The sequence below is a fragment of the Colletotrichum acutatum genome (assembly GCF_030867785.1).
Source record: "Colletotrichum acutatum strain CBS 112980 chromosome Unknown BDZ83scaffold_20, whole genome shotgun sequence".
Taxonomy (NCBI): domain Eukaryota; kingdom Fungi; phylum Ascomycota; class Sordariomycetes; order Glomerellales; family Glomerellaceae; genus Colletotrichum; species Colletotrichum acutatum.
Window position 1 is genome coordinate 292396 of NW_026849014.1, and position 25262 is coordinate 317657.

The following is a 25262-nucleotide window of genomic DNA, read 5'->3' on the forward strand; positions in this document are numbered from 1 at the left end:
CCTTCTCAACCTCGCCACAATGCCATAGAGACACCAACCGGCGAGTCGCTTCACATCCGTCTGCAAATAGTCAAACCGATCTGACCCTAATCGCCTCGCGAAGCCGCCTCCTCTCCGGCGTCCTCGGCTCGTCGCCGTCGCCCGCTTCACCACCCTAACGGCGTTTCGGCGCGACAGATCGGAGCTTGGGGAAGTTGAGCGGCAGGGCGAGCTTGGCCACGTGCGGGGCCTTGACGCCCTTCTCCTTGGAGGCGCCCTGCCTGACCTTGGCGCCAATCTCGAAAAAGTAGTTATTCATATCCTTCTGGTCGAGGCGCAGGTCCTCACGCAGCTTGGACGTCTCCACCTCAAAGTTGTCAATGATACACGCGACCGCGCAGCAGTGCGTGATGAGCAGGTCCATGTGGAACTTGCGCATCTCGCCGCCGTCGGAAAATTTGCGCCGGATATGCTCGATGACCACCTGCGGCGCCGGCTCCATGCGCTCCTTGAGCTTATCCCGGGGCGGTATGCGCTTCGTGCCGCGCTGCTTGCCCGGTGTCGCCATGGTGTAGAATGTGAAGAGGAAGTAAAAGTAGCGCAGGAGGCGCATCTTGGTGACGTTGCCCGAGTCGGCAATCTTCTTGACGCGGCCTGCCACGTGCCTAGAGTAGCAGAGAATCTCCTCGCCCTTCTTTGCCGGATCGATCCAGTCCTTGACGGGGATTGCCGCCAGGATCTCGCGGCCGATGAACTCGTCGGGGTCGTAGACGTCCTGGATCGCTTCCGCTTCGAGGTTGGGCCTGGGTACGGGCTTGGCTTCGTCGACGACGGCCTGCAGCTGCTCGCGCGATGCCATTGTCGCGGTGACGCCGCCAATCTCTTGCAGGATCGCCTTTGCTGCCGTGTCGAGCTTCTCGGGCGCACTGTCTCTTGTTTTGCTGGGGGCGATGGCGTTGAGAGCGACCGACTCGATGGCCTTCTTTGCCTTCTTCGTACCAAACGTCTGACCGAGGTCCTTCTTGAGATCGTAAAAGCTCTGCTTGGCGTCAGTGATTGTCTTGCAAGGAATCTTGTGTGGCGCAATTGGGTATACCTGGTAATCTGCCGGCGCTGTCATGGCCTCTTCTGACGCATGCTTTGCTCTGGCCACACCACGAACCACCATCTTCTTCGCCTCCACCACTTGAAGCTTGCCGGTCTCGGGATCGTAAATGCCGACGTAGTGCTTCAAGGCCTGCTGACTGTCGCTGATACCATCCTCTCTCGCTGTATAGTCCATCGTCTGGTGGGTGGTGGAGTGCAGAACGAGATCCTGCGACACTGCGGGGGTTTTTGATCGTCGCTTGACGGATGAGGCATCTTGCTTGACATATGGGTTGAATTGCACACCCTTCGCTAACCGAATACCGGGAGACGAAGCTTCGATATGTTAGCGATCGTCTGCGACTACAATTGAGAGGCTGACGGAGCCCAGATCGTCCGTACCTAGTACTGGCGGGCAGAGCTGAGGTCTCTGGAATGAAGAAACGACAACTGTGGAAGGCTCGGTGGCCTGCTTCTTCTTGGACTTGGATGAACCGTCGAGGTCGCGCTTTCTCTTTCGTGCACTTGCGTCCGCCATGTTTGCGTCGGTGGTCTGAGGTTTGTGCCAGGCCCGGGTGGTGATCTGCCGTTAGTGGGATGGCGACGGCCTTTGGAAATATTTTCTGTAGGGGTCCTGGGCCAGAGACAGACTGAGGTGGAGGGAAGAAAAAAAACAGTCGGCAAACCGGCGTTGGATTGTCCCCAAGAGGCAGGCGGTGTGCAGCCTAGCGGCAAGTGTGTGGAAGCGCCTACTGCAGACGACCCCACTCGAGCTGGGTCGACAAAACGTCACAGCTCGGCTGTCGCACTCGGAACTGATGAAATTGAAGAAATTGGGTGCGCTGGACTTATTAGACGCCGCAATTGATGCATCGCGATTCATAAAACCAAAGGCTAGGTTATTCAGTTCACAGTCGCTCAGTGGAATCTTTGGTTTTTGGAGTTTTTAATTCACTTTTTGATTTTGTGAGGAAGCAAGTATCTGCCTTTCAATTGTCATGCAAGTCCTGATCCCAGTTCCAAATCCGCGTTGCGTCAAGACATCATGCTTCCTGCGGCTTTGTTCCATAAACACCGCATCCTCATCATATCGTCATCTCGACCGATCATATTGTCGGGTTTTCCATTCTTCGTCGAATTCTCGATGCGTCTCCAGACATGCGCGCCGTTCAAATCATGACCCCAAGTCCCGTAGTTCCAATCCGTAGTGTGAATGTAGAAGTCTCGAACGAGCCGAGACAGACTGAGTCGCTGGTGACGAATGCTAGCTGTGGCATATCCGTTTTTGCGAGTCGCGTGAGTTGTTGTTTGCCGTCATCTCAAAAGATGGTCAGGTCGAGGGGAGGGGGGCGAGTTGTTTATTTGCTGCGATTCTATTAGACCACGATTCGCGCATCAATGATATCGGTTGGTAGAACTTACGAGCGAGCCCTCATCTTTCTTCTCTTACGCTTGAGACGACGCACGCGCTTCTTTCTCCACTTAGCTCTCATCTTGAATGACGAAGCTACGATATGTTAGTGATTGGTTCGCAGCGCGCGCAAATATCAACCCTGCCAATTGCTTGCCGGAAGCTTTCCAATCCCGCAAGGGATTGGCGCTGACGACATCGCGATGGACGTGGCGGGCAGGGGAGGGAACGCTGTACTTACTCTTCCTTGGTGAGAGATGTTGGTGATGAAACTTCCTTCCTCCAGCTGTCACGCGCCTGGAGGGGAAGTTTTAGTGGTTGAGCTCCGTAGGGCAGCCAACCCTACTACCGCATTACATAATCCACACAGACCCCACACTCCCACCTAAAGCTTCTCGTCCCTCACCAAAGTGTTGGAACGTCAAGGGCACGGCAGGCACGAAAGATAGGTACCTTCAATTGGCGTGACCTCACTGGCCCTTCTACCCTGAGCTCACTGACAAGCACTCCAGGTCCACTGCTCCGTTCATCCCGTCCTCAGCTCCAATCTCGCCCCGCACCGGATCAACACCGGCATTTATGTACCTACCGAGGCGGGCCAACCGGGTTCCACTCTAGTCCGTAGTGGGGCAAGCTCCGGAACCAGGTGTATCGGCAGCGCTTGAGTCCGCATCCGCCCTTGAATCGACTTGCGCGCGGGGAAAACCAGATCACATAAGGATTGCTTAACTTCTGTTCTCAGATCATACCCGTATCCCGAGTCTTGTGAGATAGCCTTTCTGGAGTCACTTCAAGTGAAGACAAGACCAAGAGAACCAAACCACTAGTGCGGTCTACGGGTGGTGCTCTCCGTGCAGACCTTTGTTTTGCATTGTGAACACTGAATTGTATATGCTCCCGTTCCTTTGTGGACTGCGCATCTTGCCATCGTAAATCTTCAACACAGGTAGTATTACACATGCAACGGGACTTCATCCTTACTGGTAATCGCTATGTCCCTTGGGCTCAACACCAGACATCTTGTCCGAACCGCCCTTCTTCTTCTCACCCGTCTTGCCTTCACTACTCTTCCCTCCCTTAGCCTCACCACCAGCAGCGCCCCCGTCCTCAAATCCAACAACCTCAATCGTCGTAGTGACATTGCCCCTCGTAGCCCGACTATACGGACAAACCTCCTCCGCCCTCTCCACAACCTTGTGCACCTCCTCGTCGCTCAGACCCTTGACCCGAACCTTCAAATTTACTCTGAGTCCCATATCAAGCTTCTTCATATCACCGACCAGATGCACAGTCGCATCCACGACACTATCCTCGGGCTTCTTCGGCATTGTTACCCCCAGGCTCGCCGCCGAGGCGTTCATGGCGCTCTGGAAGCAGGCGCCGTAGCCGGCGGCGAAGAGCTCTTCGGGGTTGGTTTTGCCCTTATCGCCTGCGCCGCCTAGGGCTTTGGCCATGGTCAGGTCGACGACGAGGTCGTCGCCTTGGACGTGGCCTGTTCGTGCGCCGACGACTTTGGCGTGGGCGGAGTAGAGGACGGGTGCGGTTTCTGTGTTGAGGAGGCGGGTTTGTTGGTGTGCTAGTGGTGTGATGCGGGTTGCAGGACCGCGAGAGAGGATTTGCGGTGCGCGCTGCGCGAGTCTGAGGGAGCGAATTGAGGCCGACATTTTTTTTTTGGCGGATCGTGGTCTATCGACTGCTTAGAATTACAGAATTTTCAATAAGAAGGATGAAGGAAATAGAACTGAGATGAATTGAGTAATGTGATTGGGATTGGAACAGAGGGAGCTCCAGAGCTTTGCAAGCTTCCTTTGTTGACCTTATAGCTTCTCGCGTTTGGAGCTTAGCTCTGGATCGTCTTGAGAATGTACCGGTCACCGGTGACGTATTGGATAAGGCACCGTAGAGCACCTCAAGCCCCCTCGGACCACAAAGTCCTGCAGCTGACTCATCCAAGGCATTCTAACAAGAGAAATGCGATTGACAAACATGGACGTTTTCTACTTAGTATTCAAGGTAGTGCGATGTTTGTTTCCGGTCACGCCAAGTAAGGTAATCAAGACCCATCTGTTGCCCGAGCTATCACAATCGAGTAAGGTACTTGCCAATTTTCGAGAAAAGACGAGGTTCTAACGCAACATCGAATATTGACGAAAGTCATGTAGAAATAGTTTTTCAATAGAGTGATCGGACAAGTTCCTTTACAACTTTGTTGGCGTACAGGGACATCATTCTTTCCATCTTCACTGAGTGCATCTCTCATAGGCTCATTTCACTGTATATCCCGAGTCTGTCGCCTCGTTCACCAAGCAATGGAGACGAAGGAAGAAATAGGAAGTAATAGAATGATGCATCCAAGAACATGACGTATCTTTCCCAAAAGTTCACTATCTTGTCGCGTCCCAATCGTTACCAGCAAATGCTTTCCTCAACCGTGCCCTTATCAGATGCCATCTTCGTGTAATCTCGATTCATCTAGAGCTTCGCTTCATGCAGAACGTGACCTTTGTGACTCTATTCAAAACAACAACAACAACAAAACAAATTACTATCACGCTTCTTCACCCAAAGTGAGCATTGCCTCCCGCGGCCCTCCAGGAGGAAACACCAACGGCCGCAGCGCCGGATACGCCTTGTCGTCCTCATCCACCAACAGCGGCTCAAGCAACCCCATGACCTGCTCCCCCGACCGCGCATCCCGCGCCGTCAGCTTCTCCAGATCCCTCACCACGACGGCCCTCTCCTCCTTTGTCAACGGCCGCCTCCGCTCCCTCTCCACCGCCTCGGCAACCTTGCCCTGCAACCTCCCGCCCATTGTTGTCGCCTTCTCGTCAGCAAACGCAACCAGATTCCCCCTCCGCACGACCAGCACCCGGTCAACGAAATCCACCTCGTCGATCCACTCGGCCACGCTCATCAACCCCCCGTACGAATCATCGTGGATCTTGACCGGCGTAAGCCGGATCGGCAGACCACCCGCCGGCCCGGCCTCAGGCAACCTCTCGTGAAACCGGTGCAGGATGCCCAACCTGCTCAGCGCCGCCGGCACAGCCATGACGACAACTTCGACGCGATAACCCCCCGCTCCCAATGCGCGCGCCAGCTCGCGGAAATCGTCCGGGTGCCGGCACGCGCTCTCGAGAAGCACGTCGAGCCTCCGGTCCACGGCCTCGGCGACGGCCATGGCCAGCCACCTCCGGGCGTCGGCGCCCGTAGCCGGGCTCGCGAGGGCGGCCTGCGACGGGTCCTTGGCTTCGACGAGCGCAGCGTAGGATGGGTGGTGAGCCTTGTAGAGGTCGGCGATGAGGTGGGCGGGCGGGTGGATGTGGGTCATGGCGTCGAGCACGGCGGGCGCCAAGCGGGTTTTGCCGGCGCCGGTCTGGCCGACAATCAGCACGGCCAGGGGCCGGGACCGGCGGGGGTGCGGGGTGAGGGTCGCGGGGAGGTCGGCGGGGAGGATCTTGTTGGCGAAGATCTCCCGTGCCTCTGCGACTGGGAGGACGTAGCGGGATAGATCTGGCGGTGGTGGCATCGTTTCTGCTTGTGGTTTTGTGGAGAGCTTTGTGAAGTGGGTTGCCAAAGAAAAAAGTAAAATTGTAATTACTGATCCCTCGGGGAGTTCTTTTGGGTACCGAGTCTACCTTATCTAACAAGTTTCCCAAGAAAAAAACCTCCCCCGAGTCTTGGGTATAATTTTTTTCTTCTTGAGAGGGGAGGTGAGGAGAAGCGGGAAAGAAAAAAACAGGTGACTCCAAGTGTTTAACATGCAAAGGCGGAGTCTAAACGCGGAACTCAGGCGCACAAGTGTCTTGTGCCATAAATCCGGCATACCCGGGGAAACCGGAAGGAAACAAACAGCCAAAGTCCGCTCGTCTTTGCCCTGCCCATCTCGCAAAAGTATAAATTCGCCCATCCTTGGCGAAGCGAAGGCGGGGGGAGGGAGCTGAGCGAGTCAAGGGGCCTGGAAAGTGGTTGCTCTTTGACATGAACCTATCGCCCTCCAGTCACCCCCGCGCGCCCGAGCAGTGTGATGGGATCATGGGGAGCGCTTTCGGCTTCCCTGATTTCCATTCTCCCCCCCGCGGTAACTAGGCCTCCACAAACCGATAAACCCTTGACCGACCCAATCACGGCTCTCAGCGTCGAGCCGACCAGCGGCAAAGAACTTGTGGACTCGTAGGGTTTTGTTTCTTTGGTAACTTTGACTTCACATCCATCCCCCGGGAGGTCTTGGTTGGCACCCTTACCTTGCCTAGTACATTGCTTGGTAAGGTACTAATGTAAAAACTAAGGTTGAGCAATGAGCGGCCCGGGAACGGGCGCGTCGTGACGGGATGCCAGATATAGTAGAACTGCGATCAGAGTCGCATTCATTCTTGTTTCCCGTGGACGAGATTTGTCAGAAATAGCTAGTTACTTTTACCCCCGACTATGCCGGCACTGAGTTGCATTACGTTGGTGCCCGACCCGAGGTTCTGGTACAGAAAGTTTGACAACCCACCCCGGGCAGCCCCGGGCATTGCCCCGGCGCAGCGCCGCCGAGCCCCCCCTGCAGATCCTTCATCGTTCGGATTCCGTCATCGGGAATCCTGATCGGATCTCGCTTGTTTACCAATTCGGGCCACCCGCCCCGCGATGCATGCGGCGGCGCGGAACTCCCCTTTCGGCTTTCGGCTTTGATTTGAATCCTGACCCCCATGACAACAAGCTTTCTGGTACTAAACGCGTGATGCTATCGAGGATGACTTGCCGTGCCTTTTAAGTTACGAATAAAACTAGTACGATGCGGGAACCAATACGTGGGAGATTATTACTTTCTTAGGTAAGGCGTGTTGAACATGGTGTTCTCGTTTGATGGAGAGGGGAAGAAGGTGACCTTGCACAAGACGTCGAACCTTGCTGGTTGGGAACTTTTGCGGCGGTCTGGCACATCGGTCCATTCATCCCTCTCACCGTTTGCCACGCAAAGATCATGTCATGTTTACCTTCTTTCGCAGATAAGAAAAGAAGATGCACTATTCTAGCACTGAGCTTTGTTACGCTCTGGTCGAGGAACAAACGCATTATGGTCTTATTCAAATCTTAGTAGAGAAAGAGCTTACTGCCCTCGATTGTTTCACAGACGTCACGGAGAATATTCCAAAGCAAGTTCGTCAACTCAAACGATGACACCAGGCTTCAAGTAGAACACCGCCGCACTATTTCCTGTCAGCACGCATCTTCGAATTTCACCCTGTGTCGACAAACTTGAACTAGCCTGAGCAAGTGCCTCAATCTTCTCGACAGGTCTTTGGGTTGAAACAAGAGCTGGTGGAGGGGCGGCGGCAGGTAGGTGGTCGTACAGACCAAGACGATACTGGCCATAATGATATCCAGATTCAACGACAGCAGGAGGCCTACACTCAACCTCAAACCCCAACCGCAGACCACGACAACAATGACGACGGCGACGACGAGACGCAACAAGACGGCATCCTCGCCACGACAGGAGACCCAGAGGAGCAAGACGATCAACAAGCCAAAGGTAGGGACATAGTAGGAGACTACATGGCACGCATTTTCTCGCCACCGGGAGAGACCACCTTTGCCACTGCGACTGGAGCCAAGCCGAGATGCGAACGCTCGTGGACCTGCGCTCGCAGGGGCGTGGAATGGCAGCTCATCAGCGCGCAGATGGGGGAAGGGCAGGATATTGGTAAAGGCTTTGCGTGCAAAGTCCTGGCGGCTGACGAGGGACGATCCGCACGAGACCTTGGGAGAAGAGTGGTGGCAAAGGGCGTGGTCAGAGGAGGTAGACGCGAAGGCGGCAGCAGCAGAGATCAAGGCAAGGTAGGTAAGGTCCACGGTAAGAAGGCATTAGGAAGTGAATGTGACACACACACACACACACACACACACACACACACACACACACACACACACACACATACACACACACACACACACACACACACATACACACAACTCGTATGAGAGTTTGAATTATTATTATTTTGCCTTGTATAGAGAAGCAGATTGGGAATTCCGTATTTGAGCTAGAAGATCGCGGCGATTAAAACTCTCCCCGGCACACCTAAGGTGCAGGCATGTCTTCGTGAACTTGCTTGGCTCATAGTACAGTATCGAGATGTCTAGGCGGCCACCCGCAGCTTCCAACCAGCGCGACTCCCCAAAAGTTGGCCGATAATCTCAAATACGCTAATGATTGGGGCCATGCGCTTCAAAGTCAAGACTATCAGGGCGAGAGGGGACAATCTACCCAAGGTAGATTATGTTGCGTCATCCTACCTTGGAGAGGCAAAAATGTATCAGATAACATGTATGAAATCTAGCATCTTCTCAATGCACCCGAAAAGCCACATCTTTGCTCGACTGTGTTCTTAGCCCCTGTCATTACAGAGAGCATTGATGTTTCTTCAGGCTGAGCCAGACAGCGTCGAATCCACGGCACCGAGCTGTACTTGGACGATTCAATGGCAGGCAAATTTTCTCAATATTGACGACTATAAAGCAAAGACCAAATTGTCTCCGCCAGCAGTACTTCAAAAGGTATCCATCATCCTTCATGTTCCAACGGACGGCCATGCTCGCCCGTTGCCGTCCCTCGATAGACCTCCTAACCTAGTGAGAAGAACTCAGTGAAAGCCAAGCTGCAATGCCGGTTCAAGGTCCTGTGATTGCCCTTCCTTGCACTCGTGCGGACTCCAGAAACAACAAAATTGTTTGGCCACACCGCCAGTGAGCTTCGCAGCCTCAGATTCCCAACGCCAATGAGATGAGGTATGAGTGAAAGACAAAAAACCCGTGTGAATCCCAAGTAATGCCGAATTCCCATTCCCCCAACGCCGATGTATGAAAAGTGATGCGAGGTATTCCGGCCTGTGACACCCGCTGCAATATGAGTATCGGGTCCACCATTGTTGGCCAAGGTTCCTCGGTATCGAATGAAGCAATAGTTCGTAGCCGCGAGGCTGTTGCTTTTTGGTTTTTTTGCGTTTTGTTTTCTAGTGAAATAAGAGCGATGCTCTCCTTATCGATTTCCTGCGCCTTACGACGCGTGCGATGGCACGCTGCGAGGCGTCACATCTCCGCTACGTCTACGGCCTTGGAGCTGCGCGGCCTGCTGCGACCTCGATGCCTCTGCAATCATGGCCATCTTTTTGCGGACAGTTGAGAGACGTGCAGTAATCATTTGAATCACTGTCCAAATGTTAGTGCCATGAGAAAATGTGGATAGAGCTGCTCATCACTTACTCCGATTCACGGCCAGCTGGTCGTCGCTGTCCAGATCGCTCGAGGTCTCCTCGCGAGGCAACTCCTTGCCTGAGCTGGAGTAGCGCCGCTTTACTGCATCTTCGTCATTGTCCAGGACAGCCTCCAGCATTCTTATTGCCGTGACATAGTACGTAACGCAACCCTCAAGGTTCTCGTTGGTAATTTCATCAATAGCGGCTGTTCTGCTCATCTCGATGGCCCGATCATACATCAACTTCTCCGCACTAATGCCTGGCGTGAGGTAGACATCGGGAGTGCTCGACGTAGCTGACGAAGCCGAGACTCCGCCGTGGTTGCTCGGGTGGCTGGGATGGTCCTCAGGAAGCTTTTGCTGAACGGCAATGAGTTTCATCCGGACAACCTCGGTCTTCTCCAAGACTTCGTTGAAGCGAGTCCGAACCCATTGCACGGTGGAGTTGATGCGCTGAGCAAGGCCCTCTTTGGAAACTTCTGCAGCAGATGTTGTATCGCCACGCGTCTTTTGTGACCACCATAGGCTTGCAGCGTCCATGGCTCTAGCTAGCAGCGTCAGAGCCTTGACGTACAGGACCAGAGCCTCCTCAGACAAGGAAACCTCGGCATCGATTGTGAGGCCATCCTCATCTCCAGTGATTTGATCAGTCGGCGTACCACCAAGTCCGTGCTCCATTGATGGGGCGAGAGGGAAAAGCTGCTTGTACTTGACTTCGGCAAACCCATAGACGCAGTCACTTCGGTGAGCGAAATCCTGAATCAGCTTGACAGCGCGCGCATCCTCGTCGGCCGGTGCATTTTGCTTTCCATCGCCAATGAGGCCGACGGGACCCGAAGGGGTAGGGTACGCAGGGAATGGGCTGTATAGGGGAGGAGACGCCCCCTTTCCGCCCAGCACATGCTGCGGTACCTTGAATCCGAACAACCGTACGCTGGCGTCTGAAATGGCTTTGGCGATGAAGCCTTGAGTCGTCGGGCTGGCGGAGAAATTCTTCCCGTCGTACGAATCGCGGCTCTCATGACCGGGACGTGCCTTGCCTGAAGCGATTTGAACTGCATTAGATGGCTGGACTCGGCCGGCGCCGGTCGTCGAGGTAGGCGGTCCCTGTTGAGTGGCTCGGCGGATCATCTGGCCAGTCTTTGGTGAGAGTGACGTGAGACGTGGGTTAGCGGCCATTTCATCAGCAAACGCGTTTACCTCAACGTGCTTCTTTTCGACCACAACATAATCTCGCTCAAATGCCACATCTTGTGCCGCCTTCTCCTGTTCGGTGACACTTCGCTCGGTGACTGGACGAAGTCTGTTCCTTGCCGGATTATCGTTCAGGTACGATGTCGGCGGGGAGGCAGAAGCTCGTGCAGAAGGCCGGTTGAGAGCCGCATTCGAGAGTCTGTGAGGTCGGGCTGGTGCGGAGGTGGAGGGTTGAGCCATAGGTGGACGACGAATTCCGAGTCCCTCCCCTACTTCTTGGCCCGGAGACTGGCCTGAACGTGGCGCAGCATCAACAGCCTGCTGGGCTCGCCCTTCGATGGGACTGGGTAACTTCGGCGATCTCAGAGGCTTCTCACGAGGCGATTTTGCTGGCTCGCCTTGCTCACGTACAGGCTCGTTCTCTGTTTGCCGGCGAAGGGAGAGCCGGCGTGATAATGATGATGTGGAATCGGACCTGCCGAGAGATCGCAGATCACGCGAGGCCTTTGCCTCAGGCTTCGGCGGTGCATCATCTTCAACAGTGCCTGGAATGGGTTCTGTCAAGATTGGATCGTTGAAAAAGTCTTCGAATCTCATGCGTTCGACCGGGTTGCGAGTCAGAAGCTTGCCGATGAGCTTGACCAGCTCTTTACTGACCACGAGCTCCTTCGGGTACTTAACCCGATCTTCGGCAGCTTCGATCTTTCGCAAGAGCTCTACGTGATTTCGGGCGCGGAATGGCGGACGACCAGTAATCATCTCGTATAACACCGTGCCTACAGACCACAGGTCGGCCTTCGCGTCGTATCGTTCATAGCGAAGGATCTCTGGAGCCATGTAGAGGGGAGAGCCGCACAGAGTATCGGCGAGCGACGTTGACGGGAGAACACGAGCGAAGCCGAAATCTGCGAGCTTCAGCATCGGAAGAGAAGCGAGACCGGCATTGGGAATAAGTGAATCCTGGCTGGCGGTCAAAATCGGGCGGGAGTGTGCCTCCCTGAACCGTGGTGATGGTAGGAGCAAGAGGTTCTGAGGCTTGACATCGCGGTGAACGTAGTTCTTCTCTCGGAGGAATTTGAGAGCGCTGCCGAGCTGTTGGAGGAAATGGCGTGTGACAACCTCATGAAGACCCGAATTAGGGGTAACGGGGTACTTCCTCGCCATCTCGTGTGTTGCAGGGTTGGTGCTCAGCTTGTCCCTCTTCTTGATGAACAACGACAGATCACCAAGCTCACAGTATTCCATCACCAGATTGATATGTGTCGCTGATTCGACGCAGTCATGGAGGGCAACGATGTGCGGGTGGCGAAGAGTCTTGAGGATCTGAATCTCTCCATACAAATTCTCTCGTAGCTTGTTGTTCAAGCGCCCCATTTCTACTGACTTGATAGCGACGGTTGCCTTGGAGCTCTGTCAAAGAGAATTAGCACATTTGGAGCAACACAACACAAGCCAAAGTTGAGTCACAGCACTTGAGAAAATCAGGAGGAACAACAGATGGTAATACATGTAACAGGCCTCAAGGAATACACCACGGACAGGGGAGTTCGCGAACCTTGTGGTGACCGCTGTACACCTGGGCAAAGCTGCCCTTGCCGATTTCGCCTCCGATAACAAAGTCTCCGATAGAAGCGTCGCCTTCGCGTCGCCTGCGTCCTGAAGAGGACGAGGTGGGTAACCGCTCCGCCATATTGATCGCCTGTAATGCTGCTTGTGTGGATGCGAGTTCGGGGGCAGCGTTCAGTTCAGGCCTTTGGCCTATGCTATTCGAAAGACGTCGGCCGAATGGGGTGTCATGTACACGATCGAAGTTGGGGAGATGGTCGTTGTGATGGTTTTGTTTGGTAGATTTGGCGGAAGAAAGGTACGCCGAGAGAGAAGCAAGAGAAGATCAGGCAGAACCTCGAGCAGCAGCCAGAACCCTGGTGTCGATGGTTTGAAAGGTAGGGGACTGTAGAGGCAGCGACAGGCAGCTATCCGATAGGTCGGAGTGCACGCGGACCAGGTTGATGCAGAAGGGAAGGACCGTCGTAGCGTCCGTGGGTGGGTGCAGGATTGTGTCGACGAAGCGACCGGCAACGAAGCGAAAGTCGAAGAAGGTAAAGAAGGGCAAGGATGGACTTATTCGGGGGGTCGTGGTGATCGAGCGGTGATCGGAGTGGGAGTTGGAGGAGGAGGGAGGCGCTGGAAGTATCGAGAGAGATGTGACTAATACGGGTGGACGGTGAGCGTTAGGAAGCAAGCCAAGGAGAAGGTACCAGGCCGTTTGAGGCTCTCTGGGAGTATATCGGAGAGTTTGGAGCAAGTTCGGAGGGGAAAGGTACCTTTTTCAGAACAAGAGTCAGGCAAAATCCAAGGTCAAGCTAATGACTCGGAGCTACCAAGGACGTGACGTTGTGAGGTACTCGAGAGGTACCCTGATGGAGCGAGGTGTGTGTGTGTGAGAGAGAGAGGCGGTTATGGGCGAAGTAAACGGCGGTACAAAAGGGCAGGCGATGGGATGGTGTTAGATGTTGGTGGTATGCGCACAAAGGGCTTCGCGAGGAGCAACAACCGGGAGGGGGGCAGAGACGTCGAGGGATGTCGTGAATGTGGTGAGTAGGGGGTGGTAGGAGGTGGAAAAAGAGAATAGTCAAAGGATAAGGTCGAGCGAAGTTGGCGAAGGGAAGAGAGACGTGAGTGAGAGGAGTGGCGGGCGGTCAGGATGGGATGGGCAGGCGATGTAGAAGAAGGTCAAGGGACGCGCCGAGAGAGGGTTGAGTGACAGACCTGGAGCCAGCCGGGCAGCACAGGACGGGAGTGAGTGACGAAGGGTGGATGGGGCGCAGAGTGGATAAGACCTACTGATTAGATAGGGAGGTGCAGGGGAAGGTCCAATTGTTGATTGCGATAAAGGGCGCCTGGAGGTCTGGTGCCAGGTGAGACCGTGAGAGGTACCTTGTCTACCTAGGTACCCCATACCTTTCCAGGTTGGCCGCCGTAACAGCCCTTTTTACTGTCACTGGGCTGTCTACAGTCAAAGTTCCTCTCTTGATGTACGTTAGCGTGGGTACCGTAGGGTAGTAGATCGGGACTGGAGGAAGCAAGCAGCGGCGCAGCAGTACCTAGCGCCAGATGCGACGGGAGCCCAGTGTGAGTGACTGTCCCGTCAGTGGAAAGGACGTGAGTCTACAAAGTACTGCCGTATGGTGGTGAATCCGAATGAATCGGAGCCGGCATGGACTGAGGACTCAGGACTCAGGACTGCGGCCTGCGGCTTGCCGTGTGCGAAGCGAAGCGAAGCGATGCGCTGCGTTACCCTGGCGGTGGTTGCTCTTGATACATATGCAGTCGGGTAGGTATTCCTGTGGGATATGGATACACTGCAGGCGGGAGTACATCCTTTTGTTACTTTTGATGGTTGGAGATCAAGGTGACAGGGCACAGGAAACCGGGGAGGGCAAGGCAAGTTATGGATGGGATGGGTCTGGACTGGCACACTGGGCTACGAACGAAAGGGATGGATGCCTCGATGATGGGTTTGGGGGTGGTGCTTGGGATGCTTGGTCTTCTCCTGATTCGGGATGTTGATGAAGACGGGGGCGGTGGATTGGTGGATTGATGGTTTATTGGGTTTGGGTGAATGTGCTGTGATGCTGCGGGTAGGACAGCATGGAGTGGCGGCAGCTGTGCTCCCTCTGTGTCTCTCAGTCTATCCTTTCCCATTCTCTCCTGTGTTTCCGAGTCTCTCTCTTTTTCGCTCACACTCACACTGTGAGTTACAACCACGATCACGACGTGCCCCAGTCTGACCGACCAAGACAGATAGATCCAGGTGGCCAGGGTTGATGTCGATGATGTAGTGTGTCTATCTGCCTGACCAGGGGGGGCGCAAGAGAGAGGCGGAGAAGTCGCATATAGGGAGGGCACTTGTATCCGTCTCTCCAAATTCATTTTCATGATTGTAGTGTATAATGCGTCAGAGGACGACAGTCATTTGTCCAAGGCACAACTCCTCCAACAAGAAAAGACGACGATCCTCCTTGTCCTTGACTCGTTATTGTTGTTGGACTTTAGAGGGGGCAAGTGACCAGAGAAACGTGAGCTTTGCCTAGGCGACCCTTGGGTTTGGGGGCTCGTGATGCTCTGCGCTGCGCTGCCCTGTGGAGCTTTTTCCCCAATTGTGCGAGTGCTCGGGGTGAGGAGTCACTGGAGGGAGTGTCACGATGCGGTACGTACCCAGCTATATGCCGTTCCGGAACAGCCAATGCAGGTGCATCGCAACCACCCCCGCTCGTATCCTCGTGGTCACTGGTCAGGGGTCCTTTTGGTGCTGCGTGGTGGTGGGACGGGGGTCTTATTGGAGAGGGATACCTTGCCTGTACCAGCCCGGTGTCGGTCACGCACATCTGCCCTTTACTCTTCAGCCTTTAGTGCTTCACAATCCATTTTCCCTGCAAGACTTTTCACCATTTGGCATTTGGATTCTTTCGTTAAGGCTTCTCATTATTGAGTCCTTGGGTCTTTGGCTACTGCGTACGGTACGGATACATAGTAGGTATTTACATGCTTGCGTGAGGGCCGAGTATGGGTATCAGCTACGTACCTCACTGTCGCACTCAAATGCCATCATGGCGCGATAAGGCTCATGTATCGCGATAAGACGCACGGTTCGGCAAGGTGCCTGGGTACGTACTTCAAGTTAGAGGTTAGCGCACCAATCCGTCCACCGCCCACCACCACCGCCTTCCTCTTCCTGCACCCCTTCGTTGTCGTCCTCGTCTTCGTCCTCATCCTCGCAGGCTCGCGCCCTTCCTTCTCATCTCCCCCGGACCAGCACGCCTTATCTATGAGTCTTGTCATCTTTGATTAGACTAGCGGCTGCGGCTGCGGCGACATACGGATACATCTTGGGATCGCCATGATACGACGTCCGGGGTGACAGAAAATAGGGTATTCTGTTTCGGCGTTTGCATCTCGTCTGCATTCCTCCCAAGTTTCCCCCCCACGGCTCGTCTCGTCCAGACCTCCAGCTTCCCAGAATTGTCTCCACTCGCCGAACTCGCCTAACTTCCGTGTCTGGCAAAGCGCAGAGACAACGCAGCCAGCTCCAACCTCTTGGGTACATACAATGTCACCACTCACCACTCACCAGTGTGGGTGTCAAGGGCTCAAGTTCATCGTCGTCCATTCCTAGGCTCCATTACCCCAGGCCTTAGCCGCAGACTTGCTTTTCTGCCTCGGCGGCTGCAGTTCCCATTGCGACTGGGAAGCAAAGCATGCGCAACGCCTGTATCCGTAATCGACTCCGTCCAGATATACAGGGAGAGCACGGTCATCCTTTCACGGTCGATAATACGGAGGACCTGTACTCTTACCCTCGGCTGTGCTCGAGGACGAAAGAGCCTGAGGCACAATACAGAGTACTTTTGGAGGTGTTGCCTGAGGAAACTGTTTGTGGTCAACTCAACTGTCATGAATCCTTGACTTTGACTCCAATACCAAAACAAGCACCTTTCAAGAGTCAAGGGGTCCAAGGCCGAGGCCCTGCTCCTCATCGTCACGCCGCGTTGCCATGGACCACCCTTCATCAATATCAAACCTCCCATGCATTGCAGAGCATGTCGCTAATTCAATAGACGGGCGACGGGCGGTGAGTGAACGACAAGGCATCGACAAGGTGAGGAGACTAGCTGGTGTAAGCTCACCGAGTCCACCTCTCTCAACCACCTCAACAGACACGGAGACGTTCATTGCCTCCGAAGCCGTAGCTTTCACTGTGCAGCACGATACACTTTAGCTGCTGGAACACCTTGCGCCTGCCCGCTCGTCCCTGCTACTGGATTTCATCACCACCTCGTCAGGTCTTCGTGGAACAAGGTTCCCAATAATAACGGCCACTCTTCCGTCCAATCCACGCCTCCAACCCGGCCTGGTCTCCTCACTTCTTACATTTTGTTACCACCTTTGGCCCGACTCCAGCGAACCCTTTGTCAGTCTCTCCCCTGCAACAGCATACTTGCGATGGAACCCTATCCACCTGGCTTTACCTTACAGTGTGAACGGAGCACGGCAAACCCCCAACTAAGGAACGCTGCTAAGGTACCTAGCTGCCTGCAATCCACCTTTGGAGCATTCCATCCGCCCTTCCAGATGCACGCCAGAACACCCGGACCGCATGAAAAACATGCCCACCGTCCCAGAGTCCCAGACCTCTCTGAGTTGTTTCGACACGTCAGTTACGCTGTGTTTCGGCCTACCTCTCGGCCTACCAAAGTATCCAGGTCACCTAAGGTACCTTTCCGACATACATACACCGCTGCCCTCGGAATACGATTGATCACCCTTTGGGGCCATACACTAGCAACCTTGAACCGGCACCAAAGTGGACTCCAGGGACCGATGGGCCTTGCATCAGATCTGTTCCGCTGGACCACCAGAACCCACAGAGCATCTAGGTTTCCGAAAACCACCCTGATAGACGGCAACTGCCTATCCGCAATCTCCCTAGCAGCAGCAGCGGCGGCAGCAGCAGCAGCAAACACATGTCTGCATCTCGTTATCTCATGTGAAAATCACCAGCCACGCCAGCGGTTAGACTAGCCAGCTATCAACCACCGTTGAAACGAACCATTTCTAAGCAGGTCAACTGATTCAGGCATCCCGAGAGTGCTCAAAGCTATTCTCTTCCTCTGGCTTCAAGCCTTGACGGTAGGTACTGACGGAACCGTTCTGTTTCCTCATTCCAGCGAGCCATGGCGCAATCTGGTGTTCCACAGCTAAAACGACCCGTCAATGACGCTGCCAAACTTCAAAGTAGCTCTTCTACGGATACATGGTCCCAAAGTCAAAAAGTCTACCTATGCAAGCTACGCTACGCTACGTCCTCTGCCCGAGTGCGCTGCCGTCGTCGACTTGTCATTCATCGCCTCAAAACTTAGGTTTCCGGTCCAGACAATGCCCCCCGTCAACTGGGTATCTGATCCAATCTTGACTAACGGCAAACGCAAGACCCATACTTTGCAACGAAACCTTGCGCAATCAACAACTCTTCGCCTGCAGCCCAGCACCCTCATCCGGGCAATCAGCTATCCTCGGGGGCTGCTCGTCCCTGCTTCGCCTTGCCTCGCCTCAAGCTCGTCTCATTGCTCAGGCTGCTCACCTTCTTGCCTGGCGCCACCTGCCGTCGCTCCTTGTGCCAGCCAACCGGATCGACAAACGGCAGATCCGCGCTGGCACTGTCTCGAGACTCGACTGTCCGGGTTCGAGACTTTGTCCACTTCCACTCTGTGTTTCTCCAATGTTAGCGCTGACCGTGGCTCTTTCGTCGTTGTCTCCTTGCCTGTCGGACGGGATGAGATAAGACATGCGTCCAAACGCCGCGCGACCAACCAGGTCACACCCATCACCCACAACAGTCGTATTGTCATTATTGTGGGGGTCTCGGGAATCGTTGGAACTGGAGACACAACTGCCTTACTCAATATGCATGGCTCAAACAACGCGAGAACCAACAGGAACGTCTCTAGCATAGCTGCATCGCTACCTTGCAGGAAAGTACCGTACCGCTTCGGTGACCACCACGACGCACAAGTGCCCCAGGCCGATACTTCTCTGACGATTTCAACCATGGCCTGAGTTATTGTACTCTCGTGTCACCCTCTCATCCCAATCCAGACGTCTTTGCCATGTGTACACGTCTCAGGCAACCACTCGTCCAAACGAAGTTTCTCCTCACTTTCTCCTGCCATGCATGCGCCTAGGCATTCAACGGTACGAACCATTGATCAAGAGAAATGACTTTACTGCCTGGACTTTACATGTGGTTATGTTGATGCCCTAGGCTTCCACAAGTCACTTGGAACCCTGGTTCGGTGTCAATGAAACCTTTTGACATCACCAATTCTGGTCTCGAATCGCACGCACCCTGGCAAGGAATTTCTCTGAAGCAGAGCAGCCAAGAGGTGAAGTTCAAAAGACCGCGGCAGAGAGCTATTCACTGTGCCTGGCAGGCTGGCAGCAACCATTGACGGCGCAACCCACTCCACTAACACCTCTGAGACACATGTCTCGCTGGCCAGCCCCCCATGCAAGTGTCATTCGCCGTCCCAAAGGGGCAATCCGAATTGGGTGCCGCGCCCTCGGAGCCGTCATCCATTCTCGAAGATCATCCTCCGCTCAAGAGATACCTTCTGTGGCGTACAAAAAGCTACACTGTCTTCAATAACGACGAAGAAGAAGAAGAAGGGTGCGAAATATTCGACTACGTTACATCGATATTTCGCCTATAACCATGGAGCAGTTGTTCCGGGTGGTCTCTATCAGACAGCTCTTGGTCGCCCGGCCGATCTTCACGCTCTAGTCCAGCCCTCCCGGGTACCACACGGGGACCCATCCCCGCGTGCTCCAGCTCCAAGCTCCTCCGCCTGCTGCGCACCCCCTTGCGGGTGGATGCCCGCATCACCCGAGGTCCTAGCGTCAAAATGACAGCCTCGCCGGCAGCGATCGACAATCCTCCCACCGTCGTCGGGCCAATCACCAATATCAATGGGTGGCCACAGTGAAGCTTGAACCAAATGGAAGAGAGATGGAGTGGCACAGACGATCAAGGTGCGGCTCCAAAGTCAACGATGAAGTCTGGGGAAGTGCGACTTGTGCCCCTACGAAAAGATGCCGGTCGAGAATTGCCCCTTCATCTCGTCTTACGGTGTGGCCAGTTGGGAGGTGTTTATACCAGGCTGTTTGACGTGCACCGCGGAGCGCCAGTCGAGACCAGCATCATATCTCCTTCTCTCGAAAGACTCGATGCTTTCCCTAAGTTATTAGCCGCGCTCATTGCCGCGTCGTCAAATCCTCATGCCTGTTCGGGTTTTTGCAGCACCTCTGATACGTCACGACTGACGTCTCCGCACAGGAGGCTTGAATATTTTCGCCCATGTTCTGGCTCTTGTCAGGGTAGTTCCAGGGTTTCTGCCTAGCCATTTCTGTCACCAAAAAGTACGATGCTTGTATTGCAGGCTTCGACTCAGCGTCCGAAGAAATCAAGCGCACCCTAGAATGGGCATGCCTAGATCCGTGGCTCTCTGCCTTGTATCCGTAGCAGCACTTCTCATTTCTACAGCTCCACCCGCAAAAAAAAAGAAGAAGAAAAAAGCAGGCGACCGTCATTATATCGCAACCTAGGTCTCGCAGGCAGCACTCATCACTGCTCCACAAGATACGAGAGGATCCGTCGATTACGACTCGAAACTTCATGACGCCCAGTGTTTGAAGCCCAATCACCTTACGGATGACGTCTACGTCGCTCGAGGAAATGGGGGTTGGAACACAAAGCATAGAGCACAACTGAGTCTTGTGCTCAACACTGACTCCGACGCTTACAGGAGTCACGGTCCACCGCAGCGTCGATCGACTCACACAGCCGTTCCTCTCTGGCGCAACCAACGGGCTTCAACCCGCCGGACCGCTTTGGTGAATGTCATTCTATGTAACCGAAAAGGCTCACTAGACTTGGCGGCTGTCTCGAACAGCGTTGAAGATACCCAAGTCATCGTCGACACAAGCTCGAGGATGGCTTCGCATTTCCTGGCAGAATCTGGGAGATGAAATAATCCTTTTTATTGACTTGCTTGAACACTGAAGTGTATCGTTGTAGGCGATTAGGCTTGGCCTGTTACAATGTTCCTTCTCTTATGAGTTGACGATCTCGCCGGTCGAGACCTGTTTGAGCTTATGCCTTGGTTCGCCCGCTAACACTTCTACTAAGAGATTCGAGTTGTTGTTGACAGTGATGCATGCCGGGTACGCACCATCATCGCCTTTTTTCCAAGGGCGAAACAGCAGGCTGAAAGCTCATCCTTACTCTGAAGAGCACCGTTTCCTCTCAGTTACTTGAGCAGACCCAGATCCCAGCACACTAATGGTTCTCGACGAAGAGGACACATGCCCTCCACCCTCTAGGGAACGATTTCACGCAAATGAACAACACTTCTGCAATGCTCAAAGACCAAAGACTCCTCACTCCGTCAAGCTAGGCTTCCATAGACAACAACAAACTCGTGACTCCACCGTGCGTACCGTGAGGGGATGGTATATTTGGCCTCAGCTGTAGTCAAACCCCTGAACTCGTCTGCCTGTCCCCTTGTCCTCTTACCCGCACTCCATCTTCCCCATGCCGTGTGACTCGACCCTTCAATGACATATAACTAGCGCAGGAGTCCGGGTGGGGGGCTAAGGATGAAAACCCAATCCTATATCCACAGAGAGAGGCACATTAAGGGCACATAAGAATATAGAATACGTACCATGTAAGTTCTTGGCGTGAAGATACTCTTGGCAACTAGCTAGCTGTGAGAAGAACCGCATGTCTGTCTACCAGGACGAGACATTCTCAAGTGAGATAATGGCAGATGTGCCTTGCGTGGAGAAGAATCCCTCCAGTGTTCCGTAGACGGGAACCAGGCAACCATTCCATTACTTTTGTTCTGTTTCCCTCCCCCCCCAAAAAGGAAGACTTATCTGCATAGAAAGGTACCACGTGAAAATTGCAAAGACACAATCATACCACCATCTCCAAACTCACCCTTCCGCTCCTCATCTCACACACCCTACTATCATTCAGAATCCACATAGCTCATACGCCAGAACGGAACGTGGGAGAGAGAGAGCTTCAGTCGACTGCCCCGGTCTAGCGGCAACACCATGGCATCCCCGCGTGTTAAAGAGACAAAAAAAGAGAGAGATATGACGGTACAGAGAGAGAGAGAGAGAGAGAGAGAGAGAGAGGGTGGGAAGAGCTTCGATGCGGCTCGACGTGTCCTACACCACCTTGGACCTTTCTGCCTGACTCCCTACTTACCTAGCCCTCTGCCTGCCGAGAAGCATGCATGCACAAATGCAGCTTACCAGATTCGTACAGCTCCAGCTTCAACATCTGGCCACTCACGTCCAATCTCACAGGAACAAGGCATCGTCGGTGGTGTCAGCGGTTTGTGGTGCGACTTTCCGTGGTACATCTCCCTATACTTCGTGGCAACTCTTTTGCTTTTCAACAATCGTCTTTTTTTTTTTTTCAAAAGCTCGCTCTAATCTCTAACTGAATGTATCCATGAAGCAGTCCCCGTATCAAAATCGGGGGACCAGCCACAGCGCCGTTGGGTATGCAACATCTAAAGAAGTAACATGGGGAGCGGCGAATGCTTTTGCACGGTACGCCCTCTGCTTCCCCCGCGCCGATGGCCTATGCTCTGTATGCTCCATGCTCCGTACCCGTATGTGATGAATTAAAAAAAAAAAGGGAATCCCAAATGCTGCCTGTCCCGGGCAAGACCAAGTGTGACCTGATCCTACCGTGAGACCACCCCGGCCGCACCCCGCGCGCCGCAACCTTGAAGATGCCTCCTTTTTTTCTCCCTCTTTCGAAGGCAGACAAATAACATGCGCCTCTGAGGAAGCGATGCTCTTTGACGGCCCCCAACTAGATATCCATACCAAGCCGCCAACTGCTGCGTCATTAAGGCTATTCGTCAGAGTCCATCATTGGACCCCGACTTTACCAACCGTACCCCACACTTTTGTGTGGTGTGACAGGACACCAGCCGCTCGACGATCATTGACAAGTACACCTCGTTGAAGAGCGTATCTGTCCGTCATCACTACTGTCTCAGTGAGCCTCTACATTCACTTAGTGGTGCGCAGCCTTCTCGACAGTCGGGAGCTCCTTGAGCGCCTCGCCGATGATGTTGATAGCCTTGCGAAGCTCGGTCTCGGTGATGACCAAAGGAGGAGCGAAGCGGATGATGTTGCCGTGTGTAGGCTTGGCCTGTAAAAAAAAAGCAGACGAGTCAGTCATGTGCCGTGTGTGGTATTGTATCAGGGGGTTTGCAACGTACCAAGAGACCCTTCTCCTTCAACAACAGGCACAGATCCCAGGCCGTGCGGCCATCCGTAGCCGACTCGTCAATGACGACGGCGTTGAGGAGACCCTTTCCGCGCACCAGCTCGACAATGGGCGAGTTGAAGGCTCTGATGCCCTCGCGGAAGATGTTGCCCAGCTTCTCAGCCTTGGCAGTCAGATCTTCCTCCTCCATGATCTCCAACGCGCGGATGGACACGGCGCATCCCAGGGGGTTACCGCCGTAGGTGGAACCGTGGGTGCCGGGCTCAACGACGAGCATAATCTCCTTGCTCGACAGGACGCAGCTGACGGGGTACAGACCGCCAGAGATGGCCTTGCCCAGGGTGATCATGTCAGGCTTGATGCCGGCCCACTGGGAGCACAACATGCGTCCAGTGCGGCCGATACCGGTCTGGATCTCGTCGCAGATGAAGAGGACGTTGTGCTTCTTGCAAAGATCGTTCACTCTCTTCAGGTAGTCGTCGTCGGGGACCACGACACCGGCCTCGCCCTGGATCGGCTCGATGATGATGGCAGCAGTGTCCTTGCCGTGCGCCTCGAACACCGCCTCGATATCCTCGACGTTGTTGTAGCGAATGGCCTTGCCCGTGGAAGGGTTCAGGGCGCCAATGTTGGGAACATAGGGGCCGTAGTTGTCTCTCGATTCGGGGTCGACTGACAGAGAGATGGCAGTCATCTGGGAGGGTTTCACGTCAGCCTCGGTCCGAAAAAAAAAAAAACGCAGTTGTCAGCCGCAAAAATCTTGGGAATGTACTCACAGTTCGGCCGTGGAAGTTGTCGTTGACGGAGAAGACCAGAGCCTTGCCCTGCTCAACGCCCTTGACCTTGTACGCCCACTTGCGGGCAATCTTGATTGCGGTCTCGACGGCTTCGGCGCCTGTGTTCATGGGCAAAACCATGTCATAGCCAAAGACCTGCTGGATCTTCTCGGCCCACTTGGGGAAGACATCGTTGTAGAAGGCTCTCGAGCTGAGAGTCAATCTGCTGGCCTGCTCAGTCAAGGCCTTGACGAGCTCGGGGTGGCAGTGGCCTTGGTTGACGGCGCTGTAGGCGGAGAGGAAATCGAGGTACTGCTTGCCCTCGGGATCCCAGACGTGAACGCCGCTCGCCTTGGAAAAGACGACAGGCAGCGGGTGGTAGTTGTGGGCAGCGAGCTCCTCCTCGGACTTGATGGCGGCCTGGGTGGAAGAGGCGTGGTATCTCGACTCCACTCCGCCATTGGACTGAGGGGTGCCGCCGTTTGCGTGGGGGGCCATGTTGTCTGATTTACGTTGGATGGACTTGGTGAGAGAGCAATATGGGTGAGATGCGTGGAATGGGTAGTTGAAAAAGGATCAATTGGCTCCAGGGAACGTTCAATTGTTGTCAGAGAGCGTTTGCGACTCAGGACAAGTGGCCGTTCAAGTAGAGTTTGTAGGCAAGGAGATGGAGAGTTGAGAGAGAAGGAGAGCGTCAAGAGAAGAAGACGGGAACGAGGGGCAAATCGCGGGGTCTTGGGTAATTATACCCCCCTGGCAGAAAGCCCGGTCATCCTTGACTAAAAGGACTCAAGCGCGATACGGAAGCAGAAAACCAGGAAACCAGGTGGTCGTGGGAAAGCGGCGGCGGCGACAACGTGGACAGGGTCCAAACATGGCCGGAGGCGGACGATACGAGTAGGAAGTACATGGCCCTGCCACTCTGGTGCCAGCAAGACAAAGCAGACGAGACGAGACGGGTACGACGGGTTCTTGCCAGTTTGTGGATTAAAAAAAATCTAAGCTATGCAAGTGTGTGAAAAACGGCTGGACCTTGACCTGGAACCAAACTCTTGGTGTCGGAGTCAGAAGGCGCGCCACTATGCCTTTAAGTGCAGGTATGTTCCCCTAAGCGCAGGTATAAGCGGCTCAAGTGGGTGAGTGGGCGGGATGACGCCCGAGGGGGCCATGTAAGGGAAACCATCCCGGTGCCAATTCAGTCACATGGCCCCGGGGGGAGAGAGGGGAGGGGTGGCGCGGACGTAGGAAAAGCAGTGCGTTCGGTCACCGGTGGTTTCTTTGGTCCTTTTCTCTGGGGTAAGAATCTCGTAATGGAATATGGAAAAGGATGCGGTTGCTTGGTGTTGCCGCGGGTTGTAGTCTGGGGGAAGGGGGGCAGATGACTGCCGGGTGTTGTTGATGGTGGAAAGTCAACTTTCAAGAGAGGAAACCACCAATCCCATCAGGGGGAGCAACCAAAGCGAGAGCCTCTTGCCAATGCGGCGGGGGGGGAGACAACAACTGCGAGGAACTGGAACGAGGAATGAGGAATGCACCGAGGCCGATAACGGGCATCTGTGGTCGCGGCGTTGGAGAGGCACAGCAAGCCCTATCTACGCTATCATATTTCCTTTTGCGTTGCAGACGGCCAACAGTGTAACCATTTGTCGACAACTCGAGAAACCGCATACACGCACTATATTCAACGACGTGCGA

At 54.4% G+C, this 25262-nt stretch overlaps 7 protein-coding genes across 7 annotated transcripts; 2 read left to right on the top strand and 5 right to left on the bottom strand.

The window, feature by feature from the left end:
* Positions 1–154: 154 nt before the first annotated feature.
* Positions 155–1603, bottom strand: BDZ83DRAFT_717402 (A49-like RNA polymerase I associated factor; the record flags this gene model as incomplete). Its single annotated transcript, XM_060511946.1, has 3 exons — positions 155–1018; positions 1076–1401; positions 1468–1603. 3 exons carry the CDS (start codon positions 1601–1603, stop codon positions 155–157), a joined length of 1326 nt encoding a protein of 441 aa, XP_060368077.1.
* Positions 1604–3453: 1850 nt separating this feature from the next.
* On the bottom strand, positions 3454–4140 carry BDZ83DRAFT_571271 (organic hydroperoxide resistance protein; the record flags this gene model as incomplete). The annotated part of the gene is made up of 1 exon (XM_060504391.1): positions 3454–4140. The coding sequence occupies one exon, from the start codon at positions 4138–4140 to the stop codon at positions 3454–3456; it is 687 nt and encodes a 228-aa protein (XP_060368078.1).
* An 884-nt stretch (positions 4141–5024) lies between these two features.
* Positions 5025–6005, bottom strand: BDZ83DRAFT_571519 (zeta toxin family protein; the record flags this gene model as incomplete). Its single annotated transcript, XM_060504417.1, has 1 exon — positions 5025–6005. The coding sequence occupies one exon, from the start codon at positions 6003–6005 to the stop codon at positions 5025–5027; it is 981 nt and encodes a 326-aa protein (XP_060368079.1).
* A 1478-nt stretch (positions 6006–7483) lies between these two features.
* Positions 7484–8882, top strand: BDZ83DRAFT_649132 (uncharacterized protein; the record flags this gene model as incomplete). The annotated part of the gene is made up of 4 exons (XM_060510244.1): positions 7484–7558; positions 7730–8306; positions 8594–8737; positions 8806–8882. 4 exons carry the CDS (start codon positions 7484–7486, stop codon positions 8880–8882), a joined length of 873 nt encoding a protein of 290 aa, XP_060368080.1.
* Positions 8883–9521: 639 nt separating this feature from the next.
* BDZ83DRAFT_571466 (uncharacterized protein) lies at positions 9522–12603 on the bottom strand (the record flags this gene model as incomplete). The annotated part of the gene is made up of 3 exons (XM_060504413.1): positions 9522–9673; positions 9728–12323; positions 12469–12603. 3 exons carry the CDS (start codon positions 12601–12603, stop codon positions 9522–9524), a joined length of 2883 nt encoding a protein of 960 aa, XP_060368081.1.
* A 4949-nt stretch (positions 12604–17552) lies between these two features.
* On the top strand, positions 17553–18649 carry BDZ83DRAFT_170664 (uncharacterized protein). The gene has a single exon (XM_060501467.1). The coding sequence runs from the start codon at positions 17688–17690 to the stop codon at positions 18528–18530; it is 843 nt and encodes a 280-aa protein (XP_060368082.1). The 5' UTR covers positions 17553–17687; the 3' UTR covers positions 18531–18649.
* Positions 18650–22575: 3926 nt separating this feature from the next.
* On the bottom strand, positions 22576–24065 carry BDZ83DRAFT_749564 (ornithine aminotransferase; the record flags this gene model as incomplete). Its single annotated transcript, XM_060513778.1, has 3 exons — positions 22576–22713; positions 22784–23485; positions 23568–24065. The coding sequence occupies 3 exons, from the start codon at positions 24063–24065 to the stop codon at positions 22576–22578; spliced, it is 1338 nt and encodes a 445-aa protein (XP_060368083.1).
* Positions 24066–25262: the final 1197 nt, after the last annotated feature.